This window comes from Ammospiza caudacuta, chromosome 22, assembly GCF_027887145.1.
Source record: "Ammospiza caudacuta isolate bAmmCau1 chromosome 22, bAmmCau1.pri, whole genome shotgun sequence".
NCBI classification, from domain to species: domain Eukaryota; kingdom Metazoa; phylum Chordata; class Aves; order Passeriformes; family Passerellidae; genus Ammospiza; species Ammospiza caudacuta.
The window spans coordinates 3,628,033-3,647,395 of NC_080614.1; the positions used below are offsets into that span (position 1 = coordinate 3,628,033).

Below are 19,363 nucleotides of genomic sequence, written 5' to 3' on the forward strand. Positions count from 1 at the left end.
GGCACCCCTGAGAGCTGTTCTGTGTGCATGGGCTCCATTGTGGTGCAAATCCGTGTGCTGCAGGCCTGCCTCTGCCTTTGTAACCCGATCCGGGGCCATCTGTGTGCTTCCCTGGGAACGGGGCTGTCTGTGACACCAGGGGACAAGCTGTGTGACACCCCAGTCTGTGACACCCAGGGGACAAGCTGTGTGACACCCCAAGTCTGTGACAGCCAAGGGACAGCCCTGTGTGACACCCCAGTCTGTGACACCATGGGACAAGCTGTGTGACTGCTGTGTCTGTGACACCCAGGGGACAAGCTGTGTGACACCCCAGTCTGTGACACCCAGGGGACAAGCTGTGTGACACCCCAGTCTGTGACAGCCAAGGGACAGCCCTGTGTGACTGCTGTGTCTGTGACAGCCAAGGGACAGCCCTGTGTGACACTCCAGTCTGTGACACCCACAAAAAGCCATTTTTCACCCCATGTTGGCACTCCCAGCTCCTGCAGCAATCCCAGGGAAGAGCTTTTGGCTCCCCAGGGCACATCTGCAGCACAGAGAGGCCCAATGGGGTTTTTTGGGGTCCTGGCAATAAAACTGGGGTGAAACCTGGCCTGACCTGTTCCAAAAGAAGATGCAGAGGAAGCTCTTGGTGCTTAATGGATTTTTATGTTTTCCTGAGATCATTGTCTGGTGTAGCTCTGAGATTCCCATACTGAGGCCAGGTCAGGAGTCTGCAGTTGGGATGTCTTACCTGAAATCACTGTAGTGGGAGTCACCCCAGTAATAGGAAAAAATGTTTTATTTTGGGGCAGTCTGAGCAAAATAGAAATGTTTTATTAGTGCATATACCCTGTTTTTGGAGATCCTGCTTCAGGTCTCCTCCAGGACACTCTGCCTTGGTGGGGGTTGGATCAGGTGTCCCCTGAGGTCCCTTTGTGCCCTGACAAATCTGAGATCCCGTTATCCCTGGCACAGCAGCCTGTGTCAGCACCTGCCTGCCTTCCAGCAGGCACCTCCCATCCAACACACATCCTTTTAGAAATAACTAATAATTCCTTTTAAAATAATCTATCATTTCCTTTTAAAAATAATTAATAATTACCCCTGGCCTTAAGCAGCTGGAGGCTGCTCATTCTTCCACATCACTTCAGACCTGGCAGATGCATTACAAGCATGTAAAGTGCAGTTTACCTGTGTAAAACGCACCTTTAGGGCTACGAGTTTGCTGCTCGTTATCTTTTCTGGGCGGCGTTTGCCGTGCAGCCCGCCTGCCTCGTGCTGCCTTTGGTTTAAACTTCCACAAGTGCATTTAGGGAGCGATGTTCCCGCGCAGAGGCTCCGGGACCGACTGAGGGCCGGGCCCGAGCTGCGGGCGCGCCCCCCGCAGGCCCCGCCCCCGGGCCGGCCCCCGGGCTCTGATTGGCCGTCGCCCTCACCCCCGCGCCGCAGTTGGTGCCGCCGTGCGCCGCGTCCCCCCCGCGCCAGTGGCGTGGTTCGCTCCGCCCCGCCCCCCCCGCCCCGCCGCCGCGCATCCATACTTGGCGATGGCCGGCGAGCCGCGCGCTGATTGGCGGAGAGCGGCGCGGGGGCGGGGCCGGCCGCGCTGACCCGGATGTTCACTGCCGGGCGGCGGCGGAAGCGGACGGGCCGCGGCGTCGAAGCGACAGGGACGGACCGGGAGGCGCCGCCGTTCTACCGCCCCGCGCACCCGCCCAGCCGACATGGTGAGAGCGGGCCGGCCCCGCGCCCCCGCCCGCGGCCCCCGCCCTTCCGCACCGCCCCCCGCGCCGGGTCCTGCGCCCACACCGCCCCCTCGCACCGGGGGGCCTCGCCCGGCCTCCCCCGGGCGGTGGGGACGGAGGGAGGGACGGCCCGGGCGGTGCCACCGGGGCGCAGGGAGGGCTGACCCGGCCTGAGGGCGCTGCCGGGGGGGGTTGGGGCTGGCGGAGGCTCTGCCCGGCGCTCCGCAGGGCCCGGGGGCGGGGGGCTCGCCCGGGGCTGCGCTGCCCGGTCACTGCCAGCCCTGCGGTCCCGGTACCGGGCGGTGCTTTCCGGTACCGGGGGAAGGATGTGGAATGACACGGGCAGTGCTTCCGCTTTGGCGGAGAACGGTGCCGCCTGGGGCGCTGGGAGCGCTGGGCCGTGGCCGTGGCTCCCGTGCCCGAGCCCGGGCTGTGTCCCCCGCCGGGCCCGTGGCTCCCGTGTCCGTGACCGGGCTGTGCCCCCCGCCTGGCTCGTGGCTCCCGTGTCCGTGACCGGGCTGTGCCCCCCGCCGGGCCCGTGGCTCCCGTGTCCGTGACCGGGCTGTGTCCCCCGCCGGGCCCGTGGCTCCCGTGTCCGTGACCGGGCTGTGTCCCCCGCCGGGCCCGTGGCCGTGGCTCCCGTGCCCAAAGCAGGGCTGTGGCTCCCGAGCCCGGGCTGTGTCCCCGGCCCGTGGCCGTGGCTCCCGTAGCCAAAGCCCGGCTGTGTCCCCCGCCGGGCCCGTGGTTCCCGTGGCCGGGCTGTGTCCCCCGCCCGGAGCTGCCCCTGCCCCGCGTGTGCCGGGCTCGCCTGGAGCTGTGAAATGTGGGGAGCAAAGGGGCTGCAGCCCTGGGTGCTGCTCCTCCTCAGGGCTGGGAGCTTTCCCTTCCCCCGGAGAAGCCCCGGTTTGCTCAGCCGTGTGCCCTGATCTGTCTCGCTGTGTTTCCCCAGTGGATTAGCCCGGGGCACGAACTCTCGATTCCCCTTTGGTGCTGTGCAGAGGGAGCAGCTGCAGCCGCTGCCCGGGCCCTGCTCTGCTCCCGGCCCGGTGCTCAGGGGCTGTTCCCGAGCCTCCTCAGGCACTTGGAGGGAATCACATCGCTTCATGCTCCTGGGGATTTGTGAGTCAGGGTTTCCAGCAGGACAATTCAGCAATGTTCAAATGTGTTTAGCTCACAGAGGAACACCCCGCAGCCTGGCTCTACAGCAGTTTAACCACACCAGTGTAATCCTTTACTTCTTGCCTTCATCCATAGGAATTCCAGAGGCAATGCCTTATGTTCTTTCTCTGGAGCTGGAGCCAGCTGTGTCATGCAGGATAAAGATTTTAATGTCAGGTGAAAGGTGAAGAACAGTTATGATCAAAGTTCTGTTCCGTGTTGGTCCAGACAGGAGCAGGTGCTGCACCTGAGTCCAGCACAGAGCATCTCATTCCAGCTGTGGGCCTGATTTTAACACACTGACATCTGTGTGTGCAGGACCTGCCTTGGAATCTCAAACTGGGATTCCAGCAAACTCTCCTAACTTATGCCACTGCAAAAATTGTCACAGGAAAAGAGCTCAGAGAAAACAAGGAGGCTTCAAGGAAAGTAACAACAGTGGTACTAACTTTGAAGGGATATAAAAACATCCAGTCGGGGTTTAAATGTAACTGTGCCAGTTGTTTGGAGGAGGTGCAGCACAAATCCTTTGGAAATTTCCTGAGTGTCACCAGGTTTTGCTGCCTTCTGTTTTTTTTTCATGTTTAGTTGTGGAGACCACTGGGCATAGGAGAAATTGGATCAGAACTTCCAACACTCTTGTGGTGGTTTCCAGTGTTAAAAGGACTCCAGGGATGAACCTGCAAGCCTCCATTTTCAGCTCATGTGCAAACCCAGTGTTTGGGGTTCTTCCAGGAGCTTTGCTTTTGGTGCTCTGAGAGCAGAAGTGGAGCACTGAGAGGATGGAATGGCCCTCCCACTACAGAGAGCAGGTGGTGTGGTGCAGGATATTGGGTGAAAAACCTTCCTGGTACCTCAGGGTTACCAACATCTGTGTAGAGCAGAGCTTTGTCTCCTTGGAGAGCTCAGAGCTGTGCCCACATTTCAGTCAGGTGCTCAGGGAAACAGGGCAGGGCAGCACATGGAGCTTGAAAACTGGATGGATGGATGATGGATGGATGGATGGATGGATGGATGGATGGAGTCTCCTGTGCTAAAAATAAATGGAATGCACAGTTCAGGGCAAAGCAGCACTTGGGAGAGTGGATCTGCTGAGATTTCTGGAATTGTGGGTTATGAATGGATGGGATCCAGTTACTCTCTGTAAAAATAAAACCCTTCATTTCCAGGTTATGTAAACTGGCCTGATCATGTTAGCAAGGATTTCTTCTGCTATGCAATTCTTGGGGAAAAGGAGGACAATTTTAGCAAAATTTATGATTTAATCATCCATAAATTCAGGCTGCCTAGTGCAGTGCTGGCTGGGCATCATCCATGTAGGATTTGTGAGGCAGATAAGGAGCAGTGAAGCCCAGCCCAGGGTGTGTGATGTGACAGTGACACCAACACAAACCTCCTGTGCTGCTCAGAGTCACTCAGATTTTCAGGACAGGATTTGTTTGTCTGGAATCAGAGCCCATCTGTGACCTGGTCATGTCCTTTTTGTACCTCCACCGTGTTCTGTGAGGGTGTGGGGATGTTTTCAGTACCCACAGCAAGTCCTGTGCACCTCGTGCCTTTGAGAAACACCAACTTCAGCTCTTTTGTGGAGTCTGTGTTGGATCAGGCAAGCCAAGTGTGTGAGCTTAGCTCAATGTTATCTTAAACTGCAAATGCCCAAAATAATCAAGTCAGAGGGGATCTCTGGGAGGGGGGAATGCTGCCCTTGCAGTGATGCTTCAGCTGTGGTTTGCTGGGCAGGGGAAGCATTCAGCAGCTGAAGTTGTTCAAACAGGATTTCCTCATATGGTAAATATACATGCTGATATGAGGCTAGTTCACATCTGGGAGTGAAACAGAATGAAAGTGCAGCTCAGCTCTTTTGGGGGGCTATTTTTAGTCCTTGTTAGTGGAGTTGAGTTGAGAAATTACGTTCTTTGGAAAAGTGACAATGCTGCCCTTCTCAATTTCTGCTTCCACAGCTGTCAGCTTTGCTTTCCATCCATCCCTGACTTCCCTGGGGAAGGATGGCTGGGGTGCTCATCATCATCATCATCATCCAGCACTGCCCAGTGCTCTCTGCTGCTCCAGTTTGCCATTGGGGCATCAGAGAATGTGGAATGGTTTGATGTGGGAGGGACCTTGAAGCCCATCCCATTCCATCCCTTCCACTGTCCCAGGCTGCTCCAGGCCCATCCAACCTGCACTTGGACCTTGGGCACTGCCAGGGATCCAGGGGCTGCTCTGGGCACCCTGTGCCAGGGCCTGCCCACCCTCACAGGGAACAATTTTTCCTAAGATCTCACCCATCCCTGCCCTCTGGCAGTGGGAGCCATTCCCTGTGTCCTGTCCCTAGTCTGTCACCATCCTTCCTCACAGCTCCTTCAGGCACTGGAAAGCCCCAGTCAGGTCACCCCAAAGCCTTAAAATTCAAATTTAGGCTCAGGGTACTTCTGTAGCAGTATCCTGTGCCCCTGTTTGTCCTTGTGCCTGCCCTTTGAGGGGGTGTTTGGTCAAATCCAAGGAGCTCCTTACCCTGCAAAGTGAACTTGTAGAGAAATGTTTTGCTGCAATTTGAGCTGGTTCACACCCTGACAGACACACCTCAAAGTAAAATAAAACTCTTTTCAGTGCCTGCTGAAGGGAGCAGCTTTACTGGAGAAATGTGAGGTTCTGAGAGGTGCCTGTGCCTGGTTTAGGGCTGTGAAATCCCAGGATAGTTTGAGTTGGAAGGACCTTTAAGGCCATCTGGTCCAGGCTGGTCCATGCTCAGCCCTATTTTACCCTGGTTTGATCCAATGTGCTTTAATAACCTCTATTTCCAAGTGAAGGAGGTGATTGCACAAGTAGAAGATACTCAAAGGAGATGCTGATCTTCTGTTTTTATCAATATGTTTTAGTCAGTCCCTTTCTAAAGTGATTCATAAACTGATTTTTAAAGTGCATCATAAAATTTCCTGCTTTCCCACTGATTCATGCTGGGAGTCCTGAAGAATTTCAAAAGCCTCAAGCAAATAAATTTTTGTGTCTCTCCTTAATGCAAGGAGAAAGGCCCAAAGCTTGTGTATGCTTCAGTTCTTCCTGAGCCTTTGCCATTTCCAGGAATAAGGGCAAAAAAACCCTCACTTAAAAACATGGGATTTCAAATTTGAATTTCTTTGCAGCAGAGGCTTCATCCCTGAAGGAGTAATTAATGTATCTGACCAACACAAGCTTTTCCCAGGTTTCCTGCTCTCTCTAGTTGGGCTTTAGCCCAAATTATGTTTGCTGATAGGTTGTGATAATTAAAAAGCTTCTCTAAGTTGAAGATCAGGAGCTCAGGGCAGTGCAGTGGGGGTGAGGCCACTTCAGAGTGGAGTATAAACTGATCCTTTTCTTCATCTTTGGTGTGATGCCTTCTTAAATATTCAATAGTCTGTGACTGAGGGGTTCCTCTGAGCAGTGACCAAGTGCTGTGGTGGGAACCTGGTTAAGGTGTGAGTGAAACACTGGGAGGGTGAGAAACTCTTGTGATTTGACCTCAGTAATTCAGGGGTCCTGGACCTGATCCAGAGGCCAAAATTCCCTTCTTAGTCCCTTGTCCTAAGGCAGGATGGGAGCAGATGTTGCAGACAGGCTGTGCTGGGGAGTTGCAGCTCTTGCCTGTGTGCTAGATGAGACATTTGAGACTTCCTTGGTGTGGCACGAGGGGAAATGTGGTATTGAGGAAGTTTTAAAGCTCTGGTGGTTATCTGAGAGGGTTTATCATTTAAGGAAGGAGCTTGGCTTGTTTCTCAGCTAAATCATTGTAATTTTCCCCTGTAATGGCAGATGCAGTGGAACCCTGTCCTTCTCTTGTGTTTTTGATGCAGTGAAGTTTTGAGTGAGGCTCTCTTCTGTTGTTTTGTGCCCAAAATTATCTTCTATTTAGAATGACTTTAGTTGCATTAGGTACCACCTGGTGCTGTGTTTCCTGGAGTGGTGGTCTGAGCCTTGGCACCCAGCACTGGATTAATTTCCTTGTATTCTCTGGTGCTGCTGTTTTGCCCTCCCTCCCTCTCTGAGGCTTTAGAAGGAAATGTGCAGCTTGCTTTGAGCTCCTGCTCTTTGTGCCACACCTTCCAAGCCGGCCTGAAGAATTAGGAAATGGATTTGCAGGCACTTGACTTATCTGGCTGCCCTGCTCAGAGGTTGCCTTCTTTATTCCTGCTCTGTGCAGATTAAACCTCACTAAGTTCCTATTTCATCAGTGGAGCTGCATTATTCCAGTGCAGGCTTGCTTTGGGAGCCCTGGCTCTGGGTTTAACCCTGGGGACAGGAGGGCAGGGGTTGCAGCCCTGCTGCTGCAGAGCCTCCCTGGCTCTGGAGGGGACAGGACTGTCCTTCCCTGATCTGGAGGGGACAGGACTGTCCCTCCCTGGCTGTGAAGGGGACAGGACTGTCCTTCCCTGATCTGGAGGGGACAGGACTGTCCTTCCCTGGCTGTGAAGGGGACAGGACTGTCCTTCCCTGATCTGGAGGGGACAGGACTGTCCTTCCCTGGCTGTGAAGGGGACAGGACTGTCCCTCCCTGATCTGGAGGGGACAGGACTGTCCCTCCCTGGCTCTGGAGGGGCTCTGTCCTTCCCTGGCTGTATAGGGGACTGTCCTGTTCCTCCCTGGCTCTGGAGGGGACAGGACTGTCCTTCCCTGGCCATGAAGGGGCTCTGTCCCTCCCTGGCTCTGGAAGGGACAGGACTGTCCTTCCCTGGCTCTGGAGGGGACTGTCTGTCCCTGATGTGTCCCTGCCTGACTCTGGAGGGGACTAAGCTGTCCCTCCCTGGCCCTGGAGGGGACTGTCCTGTCCTTCTCTACCTCTGAAGGGGACTGTCCTGTCCTTCCCTGAAGGGGACTGTCCTTCCCTGGCTCTGGAGGGGACAGGACTGTCCCTCCCTGGCTCTGGAGGGGACAGGACTGTCCCTCCTTGGCCCTGAAGGGGACAGGACTGTCCCTCCCTGGCTCTGGAGGGGACTGCACTGTCCTTCCCTGCTTCTGGAGGGGACAGGACTCTCCCTCCCTGGCCACAAAGGGGACTGTCCTGTCCTTCTCTGCCTCTGAAGGGGACTGTCCTGTCCTTCCCTGAAGGGACATCCTCCTCACAGAGTGGAGCCCAGACCTTTCCTGCTGTGCTCCCTTGGAATTTCAGTCACGTCCTTGTTGCAGTGGGTGTGTTAAGGGCCTGGGTGAAAGCAGAACTCAGGAGCTCTCAGTTTTAGCAGCATCAGCTGAAACAAGCCTGGAAACAGCACTTAAGTAAGAGGATTTTGTGAGGAAGGAAAAATGTTTGAGACTGCACTGAAGGCAGAAGCTTAGTGGTTGCCTGAAGCCACCATAAATAAAATACTCTTTATTCTCTCAGGGAGTTCTGTTTGTGTTTCTTTAGGTGATACTTTTTTCTCTTTTCCATTAGACAAACTGCTGAGTTTGACAGTGATGTTGTGTTACCTGCCTTCCCTGAACACTTTTGCCGTGGTAAATACCAGGATTTAAAAAGCTTCTGTCAGGCCTGGCTGCCAGCCTGGGCTTGCAACCTGAGACACCTCAGGAAACAAGAGCTGGGGCTTTTGGTGTTAATGCAAGGGAGAGAAAGGCATGAAATGGAGGGATGAGGTACAATATCAGCTGCATTGTGCTGACTACAGCTGTATTTATCCACCAGGTGCTGCCACCCCGCAGAGAGAGGTTTGGGTGTGATCTTGGCTCAGCATTGATGGTGCTCCTCTGGGTGGCCAAAAGCAGCTTCAGGTAGCCATGAGTCCAGGCAGGGCTGATGCAGAGCTTGGGAAGGTGCAGAGTGACCAGGTGGAATAACTGTTAACTTCAGGAAAAACCTGCTGGGGGTTGAAGCTGGCACAGGTGTGCCAGGTGAGCCCTGCTGCCGCAGAAAGTGTCACCCTGCTGGGAATGGCCCCAGAGCCTGTTGGAGCTGGCTGCCTGTGGGCTCAGGTGGGTTCAGAAGTGATGAGGAAGGCATGAAAAACCTGCAGGGATGGGCAGGTCTGGGAATTCCAGCAGAGGAAGGAATTGTGGCAGGTGTGAATGTGCTGTCAGGTGTGATATTCCTATGGCTGTAGGTGTGCAAAGCCAGGAGCTTCCTGCTTTAAACCTGGAATTCCTGGGGCAGAACTGGGCTGAGAATCCCTTTGCTCCAGCTGGGAAGGGCCCTCAGCCAACCCTGCAGAATATTTGGGGTGTCCTGAGGCAGAATCCCCTTTCCCCAGCTGGGAAGAGCCCTGCAGGGCACTCACTGAGCTATCTCATGTGTGACCCAAGCACCAGGCATATTAACCTACTTTCCTGACCTTTGAGGAATGGCAGAACTTTGAGGGAAGAGGGCTAATGAGAGATCCTCTGTCCCCCGCCTGCCTTGCCAGGCATCCGGTTACTCGCCAGAGTTATCTCCTGAATTTACAACCCTGGCTGCAGCCTCCAGGAGCTGCAAAGTGCTGAGTTTGCACCTAAAGCCAGGCAGCTGTTGGCTCCACAGAGAGCTGGGATAGAGCAAATCCTGAATTTGGGATGTAGACACTGTTAGTTCTGCTGTCAGTAAGCACAGTCACCTTCAGACACAGTACCTGCTCCATAGTGTGTATTTTCTCAAATGTTTTTGATGTGATTTCTCACAAAACTGCATTTAAGTTGCAGTTGACTGCAAGGAGAACCTGGATCTGCCAGGCCAAAACCAACTTGCCCAACTTTGCTCTTTCTGCACAACAAAAAAACTTCTCAATTTTAATTGAGCAGGTCTAAAACTTCTGTGACCAGCCTGATTGGAACATGAAGCAAACAGGAATGCATAGAAGAAAAGAGCATTTGAAAAGGTCATTGGGCATTAGCAGGATTAAAAGAAAGCATCGCAAATGACATGTTTGCAGATGGTCAGGATGGCAAATGGCAGTGCTGAATCTCAGAGCTGCTGTATTTGTAGTAATTATGGTTTCAATTAAAAAAAATGAAAGAAGTGACCCCTGTAAAAATTAGGCAGCCCTTCTCTAGGGATGGATTTGGGCTCTTCCTCAGAAGATTTGAGTGGAAGGCAGGAAGACAGTGTGAAAAACAGGTCATCAGGCTTGTGAACTGACTCAGACCTACTGCATTGGGTGATTTCAAAACATTTTGGGGCACAAACACGTTTGTGTTCATCTCTCCTCGTAGTGAAACCAGGTGTTGCAGCTGCCTCAGGAAAGCTTGCAAAATCAGGCCAAGTTCTTGTCCCTCAGTGCTGTGCTCTAACAGGTTATTTGCATTTTGTTTAGCTAAGATTTCCTATCTCTAGTTAGAGCTAACAAAGAAAATGTTATTTTTGTGAAATCGAGACTTAAAATGGGGAAAATCCCCCACTGTACAGTAACATTAATCATAAAACCTGTTGGCAAAGTTGTTCGGTTCTACAGGCAACTTCAATGTCTTTAACCCATTTATTAGAAGTTAAGCATGGGTTTTTTTTGCAATCTGTGCAACTTTTATCTGCAGCCCCACTTTCCTCTTTCATGTGGGGCTAGCAGATTGCATAGTCACTCACTGCCACGATTTATGGGGAAGTGACTTTTTGCAAACTTTATGCTTCACAGGAATTCTTGGCACCAGATGAAAGCCAGTAAATTGCATTGTCATGTTCAATGACAAGTTTAATAAATAAAACATTGTTTCTGTTACCCAGAAGACAAATGCTAGTGCAGAAATCATTAGTGATCCTGGCAAAAGGTCGGGATGAGAAGCTGTTCCCAGAAAGCCTTGGTGCTGCTCCATCCTGCTCTCCTGTTGGTGTGTGATGCCTCTTTTCCTTGGGCACATGATGGAGACCTGCCCTGGATTTGTATAAACTAAAGGGATACATTAGTTTTGAGAGTAGACCCAAGTTTGTGCCACCTGGAAATACATCCTTGCTGGGAAGGAGGTGCCAAGGAATTGTTAATTTTTCTCTGTAGATGTGCTAACAGGAACTGCATCTGGTCAGAGAACACCTTCAGAAAACACCCACAGCTGCAGAATGTGCTCCTGGAGATGCCTGAACCTTACTGGTAAACAGGGAGTTGCAGACAAGTGCCCTGCTCCAGGCTCTCAGGGGTTGTAGCTCCTCCTCCCTGGGTGTAAAATGTTTTGAACATTATTATGGATTATTTAGAGGCTCATAGATGGGAGTGCCTTCAGTGTATTAGAACCCACTTGATGATTGTTTTAGAGTTGGGCTGGGGTGTTGGGGCTTGTCCTGTGGGCAGGGAGCTGGCCTGGTTTGGAGGTGGGGATGAGGAAGGGAAATCAGACACAGGATGCTTGGAAGAGCTGCTGGAGGCTAAAGGGATAACCAAGATTTGGCAAAACACTGATCCTTGAGCTTGTCTGAGGAGGAGAAGATCTCTGTGGTGGCTGCCCTAGAAGCCCATTGCTGCTCCTTTGATCTGTGCAGGACTTGCCCTAGCTGTTTTGGCAGCCTGGGATGGTGAGAAGTGTCCTTTGTCAGCAGCACTGGTGCCAAAGACAGTGAATCTGCCTTGCCTCTCTCCTGCCCATGGATTATTTTAGTTCCTCCTCATGAGGCTGCAGGGCAGATGGATGAGCTGCTTGTTCCTAGAGAACCTCTTCTAAGAGGTCCCTCTTGTCCCTCTGAACTTCACCTGAGTTCCATTCCTGGAGCAGTGGAGGACAAAAGCTGCTCAGTGTTTTTGTGGGTTTTTGGCTGTGTTTGCAGTGTGTACAACACCAGCACCTGAACTCAGGGAACAAGTTGTGAGAGTGTGTTCTGTCATTAACTGGGGCTGGTGCTGCTCAGTTGTACTCAGAAGCTGGAGCACTGCAGAATGAGGTGAATAATGTGCAGGAAAACATCTCCAAGGAGGATCTGCTGACTCAGAAGCTGTGACGTGACTGGTACAATTGCTCTGTAAATAAATACAGATTACAGGGGACCTGGGGCAGCCAGAGCACAGCAGCCTCTGCTAAAGCCTTCTGATCCATCACTTCTTGCTTTTATTTTAATCTCTGATCCTTCTCACTTGGTATTCCTGGGAGGAGTGGTGGCAGCACTTGGGGCTGTTTGGGCTTGACCACAGCAAATTGGGCTGAGCTGGTTCCTGAGCATTCCATGTGCTCAGAAGTGTTGGAGATAATAAAAACCACTGCACACCCCAACCAAAACCAGACAAAGGCAAAAGTGGCTGGAGAGAAGGAGAATGAGGTCTGCATCAGTGTCTTGTTTTTTAATAATCTTTGACCTTTTATGACAGTCCACAGCAGAGTCTGTGTTCAGGTTTTATTACCTTTGATTGTTTCCTAACTGTGCTATTGCTGGTCCTCCCCAGCACACCTTGCTGTCCCAGAGCTGTGATTTATGAGTCCATTACAAATGGTTTTAGATAGGATCTGCCAGAGGAGGGTTAATAGTCAAGGGAAAAGTCATATGGAAAACCAGATTGTGAGGAATATATGCAGCTGATGGAAATGTCATGAGTGCAGAACTTCTCTGGGATTTCCCAGGTCAGACAGTTCCCATCTAATATCCTAAAAAGTGAATGCTGACAGCTGAGAAGGGAACCTTGCAACCTAACATACTACTGTACTTTTTATTTCCCAGGGGTTACAATAATTCAGGCCTTGCTGCAGCTTCTAGCAGTTGTGTGTCTATCCAATTGTGTCATTGGAAAAGGGAATCTTCTGCCCTTGCAGCTCTGCAAGTTGGCAGGGATTAAAATGACAAGCAGGAGGGGAAGCTGGGTATCTGTTTCAATTAAAAAAAACTTAGTGCTGTAGTACCACAAAGCTGAAATATTAGTCAGACATTCCTGTTGGGAGAACTGACAGGAAATATGTGATTTACAATCCTGGGTATGTCTGCAGCTTGAAAGGAAGGAAAAAGAGTCATTTGCTGGTTGTGTCTTTCTGGCCCTGGATTAATTTAGAGAGATATTTTGCCTGCAAACTGACCAGTGACCAGAGTGCTCTGGTGTGTGCTTGCTTTGAATTGCATGGCACTGAGCAGATGTTCTGGTTGCAGTGTCTCATGTGGTTTTTACCTTATATTTTTGCTGTCTGAACATTCAGATGCTGCCTGTACTTTGAATTTGGGTAACCTTTCAAATGCTGCTCTTGACTGGAACTTGGGTGTGAATTGTCCCAAGATGTTTATCTGCCACATCAGGGGTGGGGCTTTTTCACTTGAGTAATTTCTGGGTCCCTCAGTTGTTCTCAGCTGATATCAGAGATGGAAAAGGGAGTTGGGAGCACCATCATGCCTGGAGCAGAAATGTTGTACTGGGTTTGCTGGTGGAAAAGAGTAGGTGGCCTGAATTATATAATAATTATAATATAATGTAATATGATATAATGTAATATGATATAATATGATATGATATTATATATTATATTGTATATGATATTATATATGATATGATATAATATTATTTAATATATTATATTTTAATATATGATTCTATAAACTTATTATTATTATTATTATTATTATTATTATTATTATTATTATTATTATTATTATTATTATTATTATTATTTTATGGTGGAGAATATTTGGAGGCCCAAATTATTATTTTTAATTTTATTTATTTCCCAGGAAGGGCTGAAGTAGGAGGAGCTCCCACTGCTGTAGCACGGAGCTGTCTCAGCTCTTGGCTCAGGGAGTTGCCAGTGGGGCTGGTACAGAAATAGAGTCCAGAAGTGAAACCAGCCTGAGTTTCTGTTTGAAAACACTGCCCAGCTCTGTTTGTGCTCAGCAGGCTCAGATGAGCAGGAGTGTCCCAGCAGAGGTGTGGAGGGAGATTCAGTCCTTTGTGATAAAGGGAGCAAATTCCTGCTGAGTGCCAGGCCAGGAGCTTTAAATGAGTGTTTTACCTCCTTTCAAGTGGAATGGCCGTGGGAGAGCTGCAGGTTTGTGTAAGCCCTCCTGGAAGATGGAATATAGGTGAAGTCTCAGGTAGCTGGCAGCAGAGAACTGTCCATTGCCACGCTTGGGAATGGAGCCTGTGGGTTTTTGTAAGTGTGTGCTGTCAAAAGCACTTGTAAAAATATTTTAGAAATGCAGAATACCTGTAGTAACTCAGCCAAGTGCTGGTGTCTGTGTAAAGAGCAAACAGGTGAACACTTCAGTGAAGTGTTCCTGCTTCTGCTGGGGCTGGAGAGGCTCTGGATGTGCCTCCTGGAGCAGAAGAGCTCCTTGGCCAGTGCCAGGGCTGTGCCAGGGCTGCAGGTACCAGGAGCAGCTCTCTGCTCCCAGCTTTGGGTGGGTTGGCTCCGCTCCTGTTTGCTCCAGCACACCCTGTGCCCCAGGAGCTCTGGGCTTTGGACATGGCAAGTGGAGTCAAAAGGAAGTCCAGCTTGTTGCCTGTTTCATTTATTGTGATTTCCATACCTGTAGTAACTACCTGGCATTTTTTTATTTGTGTTTTCTGCGCTGAATGACATCTGCCCACACTCAACCTTTAAAACTAAGGTGCACAGCTATGCTCCTTTACAACTGCACATTTATACAGTTATTGTTATTAATTTTTCAGCGCATTTGAGCTTTAACACACAGTGCCCAGATGACCTGTGGCTGTTGTGAGAGGGTTTCCCTTTTGTAAATAAGCTAAATACAGCAAAGAGACCAAACATAAGAGGAGGTGCAGACAAAGGAAGCTGTAAAATAACCAGTACAGACATCCTCATAACCTTTTTCCCTGGGGCAGTGCCATGGGAATGCTGTAACAGGTGCTTAAGTGGAGATTCTAGATAGGCAAACATCTTTAAAGGAAACTTATTAAAGAGCTTTCATCTAAGCTAATATTTTTAGACTTTTGAGATTCCTATGATCTCTAAATCCTTCAGTGACTTCAGCTGTAATAAAACCTCATTTGGAATTTCTGTCTGAACTCCCTGCTCCTCCACAGGAGGTTCTGGGCTGGATGAAACAGGAATGGTGGAAAGGGACCTCCTGTCAGGTAAACACTGAGCTCATTAAGTGCTGCAGGCTCAAAGAGCTGGGCTGTGGGAGCCAGCCTGTCTGATCCCCTGCCCAGAGAGCTGCAGCCTCCCCTGGGTAAAGGCAGAAATCCCATGGAAATGTTCTGTCTGGAGGCCTGGTAGGAAACCTGGTCTTGATGAGCATGTGGTTTTACAGAAGAATTAAGCAAATGGGAATCCAGGACAGGTGAAGTTGAGAGAAATAGTTGGGGTGTTTGTGAGAATCTTGACTCCATGTTTCAGAAGGTTGATATTATATATTAGATATTATACTATACTATATTATATATTATTTTATATACTATATCTTATATATTATATTATAATTATATACTAAAACTATACTAAAAAGAGAATGGAATATAATGTAATGTAATATAATGTTATATTGTATTATATTATACTATGCTATACTATGCTATATTAATACTATACTATATTATCTTATATTAATACTATACTATATTATATATTGTAATTATATATGAAAACTACTAAAGAAAGAGAAAGGAATATAATATAATGTAATATAATATAATGTAATGTAATATAATGTAATATATAATATAATATAATGTAATATAATATAATGTAATATAATGTAATATAATGTAATGTAATGTAATATATAATATAATGTAATATAATATACTAAAACTGTACTAAAGAAAGAGAAGGGATTTCATCAGAAGGTTAGAAAAAAAATGAATAATGAAATCTTGTGACTGACCAGAGTCTTGACACAGCTGGACCATGATTGGTCATCAAGTAAAAACAATCCACATGAGACCAATCAAAGAGGCACCTGTTGGTGAAGCATCTGCAGACCACATCCCACAGCCATCAGAGAGTTATTGTTTACATTTCTTTTCTGAGGGTTCTCAGGAGAAACATCCTAGTGAAAGGATTTTTGTGTCAGTGGCAGTGGGGTTTGACATGTCCCGAGTTCCCCAGAGCCCCTTCCTCTGATGGTTGTGGGGGACTCTGGGGGGTCTCAGCTCCTCTGATCCAGTGCCACTCTCAGAGCTGCAGTGGCAGCACAGGCTGGGATATTCCCCGTCTGTGACACAGTGTCACTGTGTGCTGCTGGCACCTGGATGTGCTCCCTGTGCCTGCGTGTCACTGCCTCCATCTCCTGCAGCTGGGCAGAGGCTGAGCCAGAGGCTGGCTTTGACCACACTCCTGCCTTTAAATCCTCACCTGCATAGAAGGAACCAGGAGCAAAGATCCTGGTTCACTTCCCTGCTCAGTTCTGAACTAGGATGTACCCCAAGGTACCACTTTGCTCTGTGATTTGTCAGCTTGTGTTGCCTTTCTGACCATTCCAGCTGGATTTATGCTGGATTAAAGTGGCTGAATAATCATGGATTTAGGGACACAACTGCAGCAGAACCTGCCTTTATTTTGGTGCTTTAGGAGATCTGCTGGCAAGCTGTTTAATTACCTGAGTGCTCTGTGAGAAGCTGAGGAGTCCTGCTGCTCAGTCTTGCTTTTCCCTCCTGCTACCAGGGAAATGCACTGTACCAGGCACTGTATGGGCCTGCATATTTTTGTTTTTCCATTGCACACAGCCAGGGATGTCAGCTGTGTCTGAACCCCTTGGAGGATCTCTGCCTTAAACAATCCTGCTCGTGTATTTCACAGCTGTTACTGAATATTTTGGGTAAAAATGGTCACTGCAGGTTCTCCTGGTTAATCCATAAACACTGCAAGTGTGCATTCTCCTCCATGCTGTGTACCTTATTTTCAGTTTGCTTCCCTGTAAAATACTCACTCTGGGGTTGCAGCTTTAGTGGTGGTTTTTAACATCCTTCTCCAGGCTTTTTTGTCTTTTAAACAATTCCAGCTGGCAGAGGAGGGCAGAGCACTTCCCTGAGTGTCCCCGTGATCACAAGTGAGGAGCAGGACCCTGTGGCAGTGTCTGTGACAATGTACCAGTTTCCTTCCTGGGTGAGGGGACAGCAGGAGGTACAGACAGTACCTGGGAAGGGCGATCCCTCCTGGCATGGCTGCCCAGCTGGGCAGGCACAGGCCACCTCCAGAGTCTCTGTCCTTGTGGTCTGGGTGTTCAGTAGCTAAAAGTTCCCTTCCCGTGGCCATCTAATGGACAGCTTCCTAATGGATGTCCCCAAAATTCCCCCCTTCCCTCATTCCACAGGTTTGCCTTAATTGCAGGAAACTCAGCTTCCTGTTTCTCCCTGTCCTGGGGGCTGCTCTGTTGGATAATGTGATAATGGAACTGTGTTAGTATTGAAGCTGTTGTTAAATAAGAATTTGGGAGCTTGGCAGAACACGGGAGGGTGAAATTAAACCTCAGCTGGTGGGATTTGGGTGGCTGGAAATGGCAAAGAGAAAAAGGAGGGGGAGGAGCAGTGAGAGCAAACTGGTTGTGCTTCACCTGACCTGGGATCAAAGGAACTTGGGCAGGTTTTGGGTGCTGTTAGGTCAGCAGGAAAGTGTCTGTTTGTGTCTGTTGGTGGAAAGGACAGCTAAAGGTTATGTCAGGACCATGGTTCAGCTCCTCAAGTGTCTCGTCACATTTTCTAACACTGAAGTGGAGTTTAAGGTTATTTCTTTGTGTCAGCATTGGTGTGAGAGCAGCTACAGTGAGCCCTTTGCAGAAAGCTGCTGTGTTGGCTCTAAATAAATAACTGATCCCTGATTCCTTAGACACAGGCAGCTCTTGGTGTGTGCTTTGTAGGAAGAAGGAAATAATGGATAATGCTTTATGTACATGTTTCACTCTGGTTTTCTGATAAAGCTGCAGGGCAGAGGGAGCTCTGTGGTGGAACAGAGTTTGCCTTGGATGCTGGTTATCTCAAGCTGATCAGTGCAAAGGAGGAAGTGTTAAACCTGCTTGGGGAGAAGGAACTTTCAGTTCCCTAACCCAGGTTATTATTGAGATAGTGTGGAAAAACAACACAACAACACAACATTAAACACTTTCAGAAACGTTGGAAGGAGTTTGGTGAGGTAAAGACTGCCCTCCTTTCTATCAACTGCACGGTGTTAAATTGCCAAGTCAATAATCCACAATCAAATGTAGTGAATTCTATTTGTATTAATGCAAAGCATGCTGCTGCTGGAGCTGTGTGTCGTGTTTCCTGACCACCTTGTGACCAAGGGCTCTTCTTTTCTTGTTCCTGCAGAGTGACCAGCAGCTGGATTGTGCCTTGGATTTGATGAGGCGCCTGCCTCCACAGCAGATAGAGAAGAATCTCAGTGACCTCATTGACTTGGTGAGTACTGGCTGCTTCCCAGGAAGTGCCTGCTGACAAAGGGCTGGGATGTAAAAACTTCTCTGGGGCATCTGGAATGTCTGGTGTGGTATTTTCAGGGTCCCCAGGACGATGGAGGAATTGAGAATCTGACTCCATGTTCTTAGAAGACAAATTTATTCCTTCCCTTCCCTTCCCTTCCCTTCCCTTCCCTTCCCTTCCCTTCCCTTCCCTTCCCTTCCCTTCCCTTCCCTTCCCTTCCCTTCCCTTCCCTTCCCTTCCCTTCCCTTCCCTTCCCTTCCCTTCCCTTCCCCTATACTAAGACTATACTAAAGAATAGAGAAAGGATATTTACAGAAGGTTACAAAGAATGATAATGAAAACTCATGACTGCTTCCAGAGTCCTGACACAGCTGGCTGGGATTGGTCATTAAGTCAAAACAATTCACATGAAACCAATCAAACAAGCACCTGTTGGATAAACAATCTCCAATCACATTCCAAAGCAGCAAAACACAGGAGAAGCAATCATATCATTATTATTTTCATTTTTCTCTGAGGCTCCTCAGCTTCCCAAGAGAAGAAATCCTGGCAAAGGGATTTTTTCCAGAAAATGTGACAGTGGCAGTCTGGTGATGTGTCTGTCCCCTTGTCTTTGGGCAAGGTTGAGCAAACAACCACTGGCCAAGCAACGTCAGGAATGCAGGGGTTGTTTGGGGCTGTGTGTGCAGGGACACGGAGTGAGTGTGAGCAGTCATTAGCAGCTCTCCTAATGAGCTCAGCCCAGGTGCCAGCTTGGAGGCTGCTGTTGGAATTTGGGACAGTGAGTGCAGATGGGTGCAGGCCTTGCACCTGGGTATTATCTCCTGATAAACAACCTGCTGTGTGCAGCTCTGGGAGCTGCAGTGGCTGTGCTGCCCCACAGGCTGCAGAGACGCTGCTGAGAAGGGCTGGGCATCTGGAGAACACCCAAATCTATTTATAATTTGTGCTCTCTCAGATGTTCTGCAGTCTAGTGTCAAAAACCAAACCTGGCTGACCATTTTGTGTCTGATATCTTTTATTCTGCTTGTCCCTGGAACTTTTTGTTGTCCTTTGCACACTGCTAGGGAGGAAAACTGATGTAAGAAGGATTTCTAGGCTCCTTACAAGTGGCCCATCCTGTGATGCATGTTTGGGCTATAATAACCTGGTCAGTGCCAAATGTCCCTTCAAACAGAGTGTGGCACAGTTGCCTCTGAGTAACTGAAGGTGTTAATGAAATATGGATTTAATCTGTACAGAGTCTGCTAGTGGGAAACCTGTATTCTATTG

General features: G+C 49.3%; 1 protein-coding gene across 2 annotated transcripts in view; it reads left to right on the top strand.

Annotated features, from left to right (window-relative positions):
* Window positions 1–1,568: 1,568 nt before the first annotated feature.
* CAPZB (capping actin protein of muscle Z-line subunit beta) overlaps window positions 1,569–19,363 on the top strand; it is a 63,581-nt gene continuing 45,786 nt past the window's right edge. For both annotated transcript variants that reach the window (XM_058818524.1, XM_058818525.1), the window contains exons 1-2: window positions 1,569–1,709; window positions 17,981–18,070. In XM_058818524.1, coding sequence (XP_058674507.1) covers window positions 1,707–1,709; window positions 17,981–18,070 — 93 coding nt within the window. In that variant the 5' untranslated portion in view covers window positions 1,569–1,706. The remainder of the gene's footprint in view (window positions 1,710–17,980; window positions 18,071–19,363) is intronic.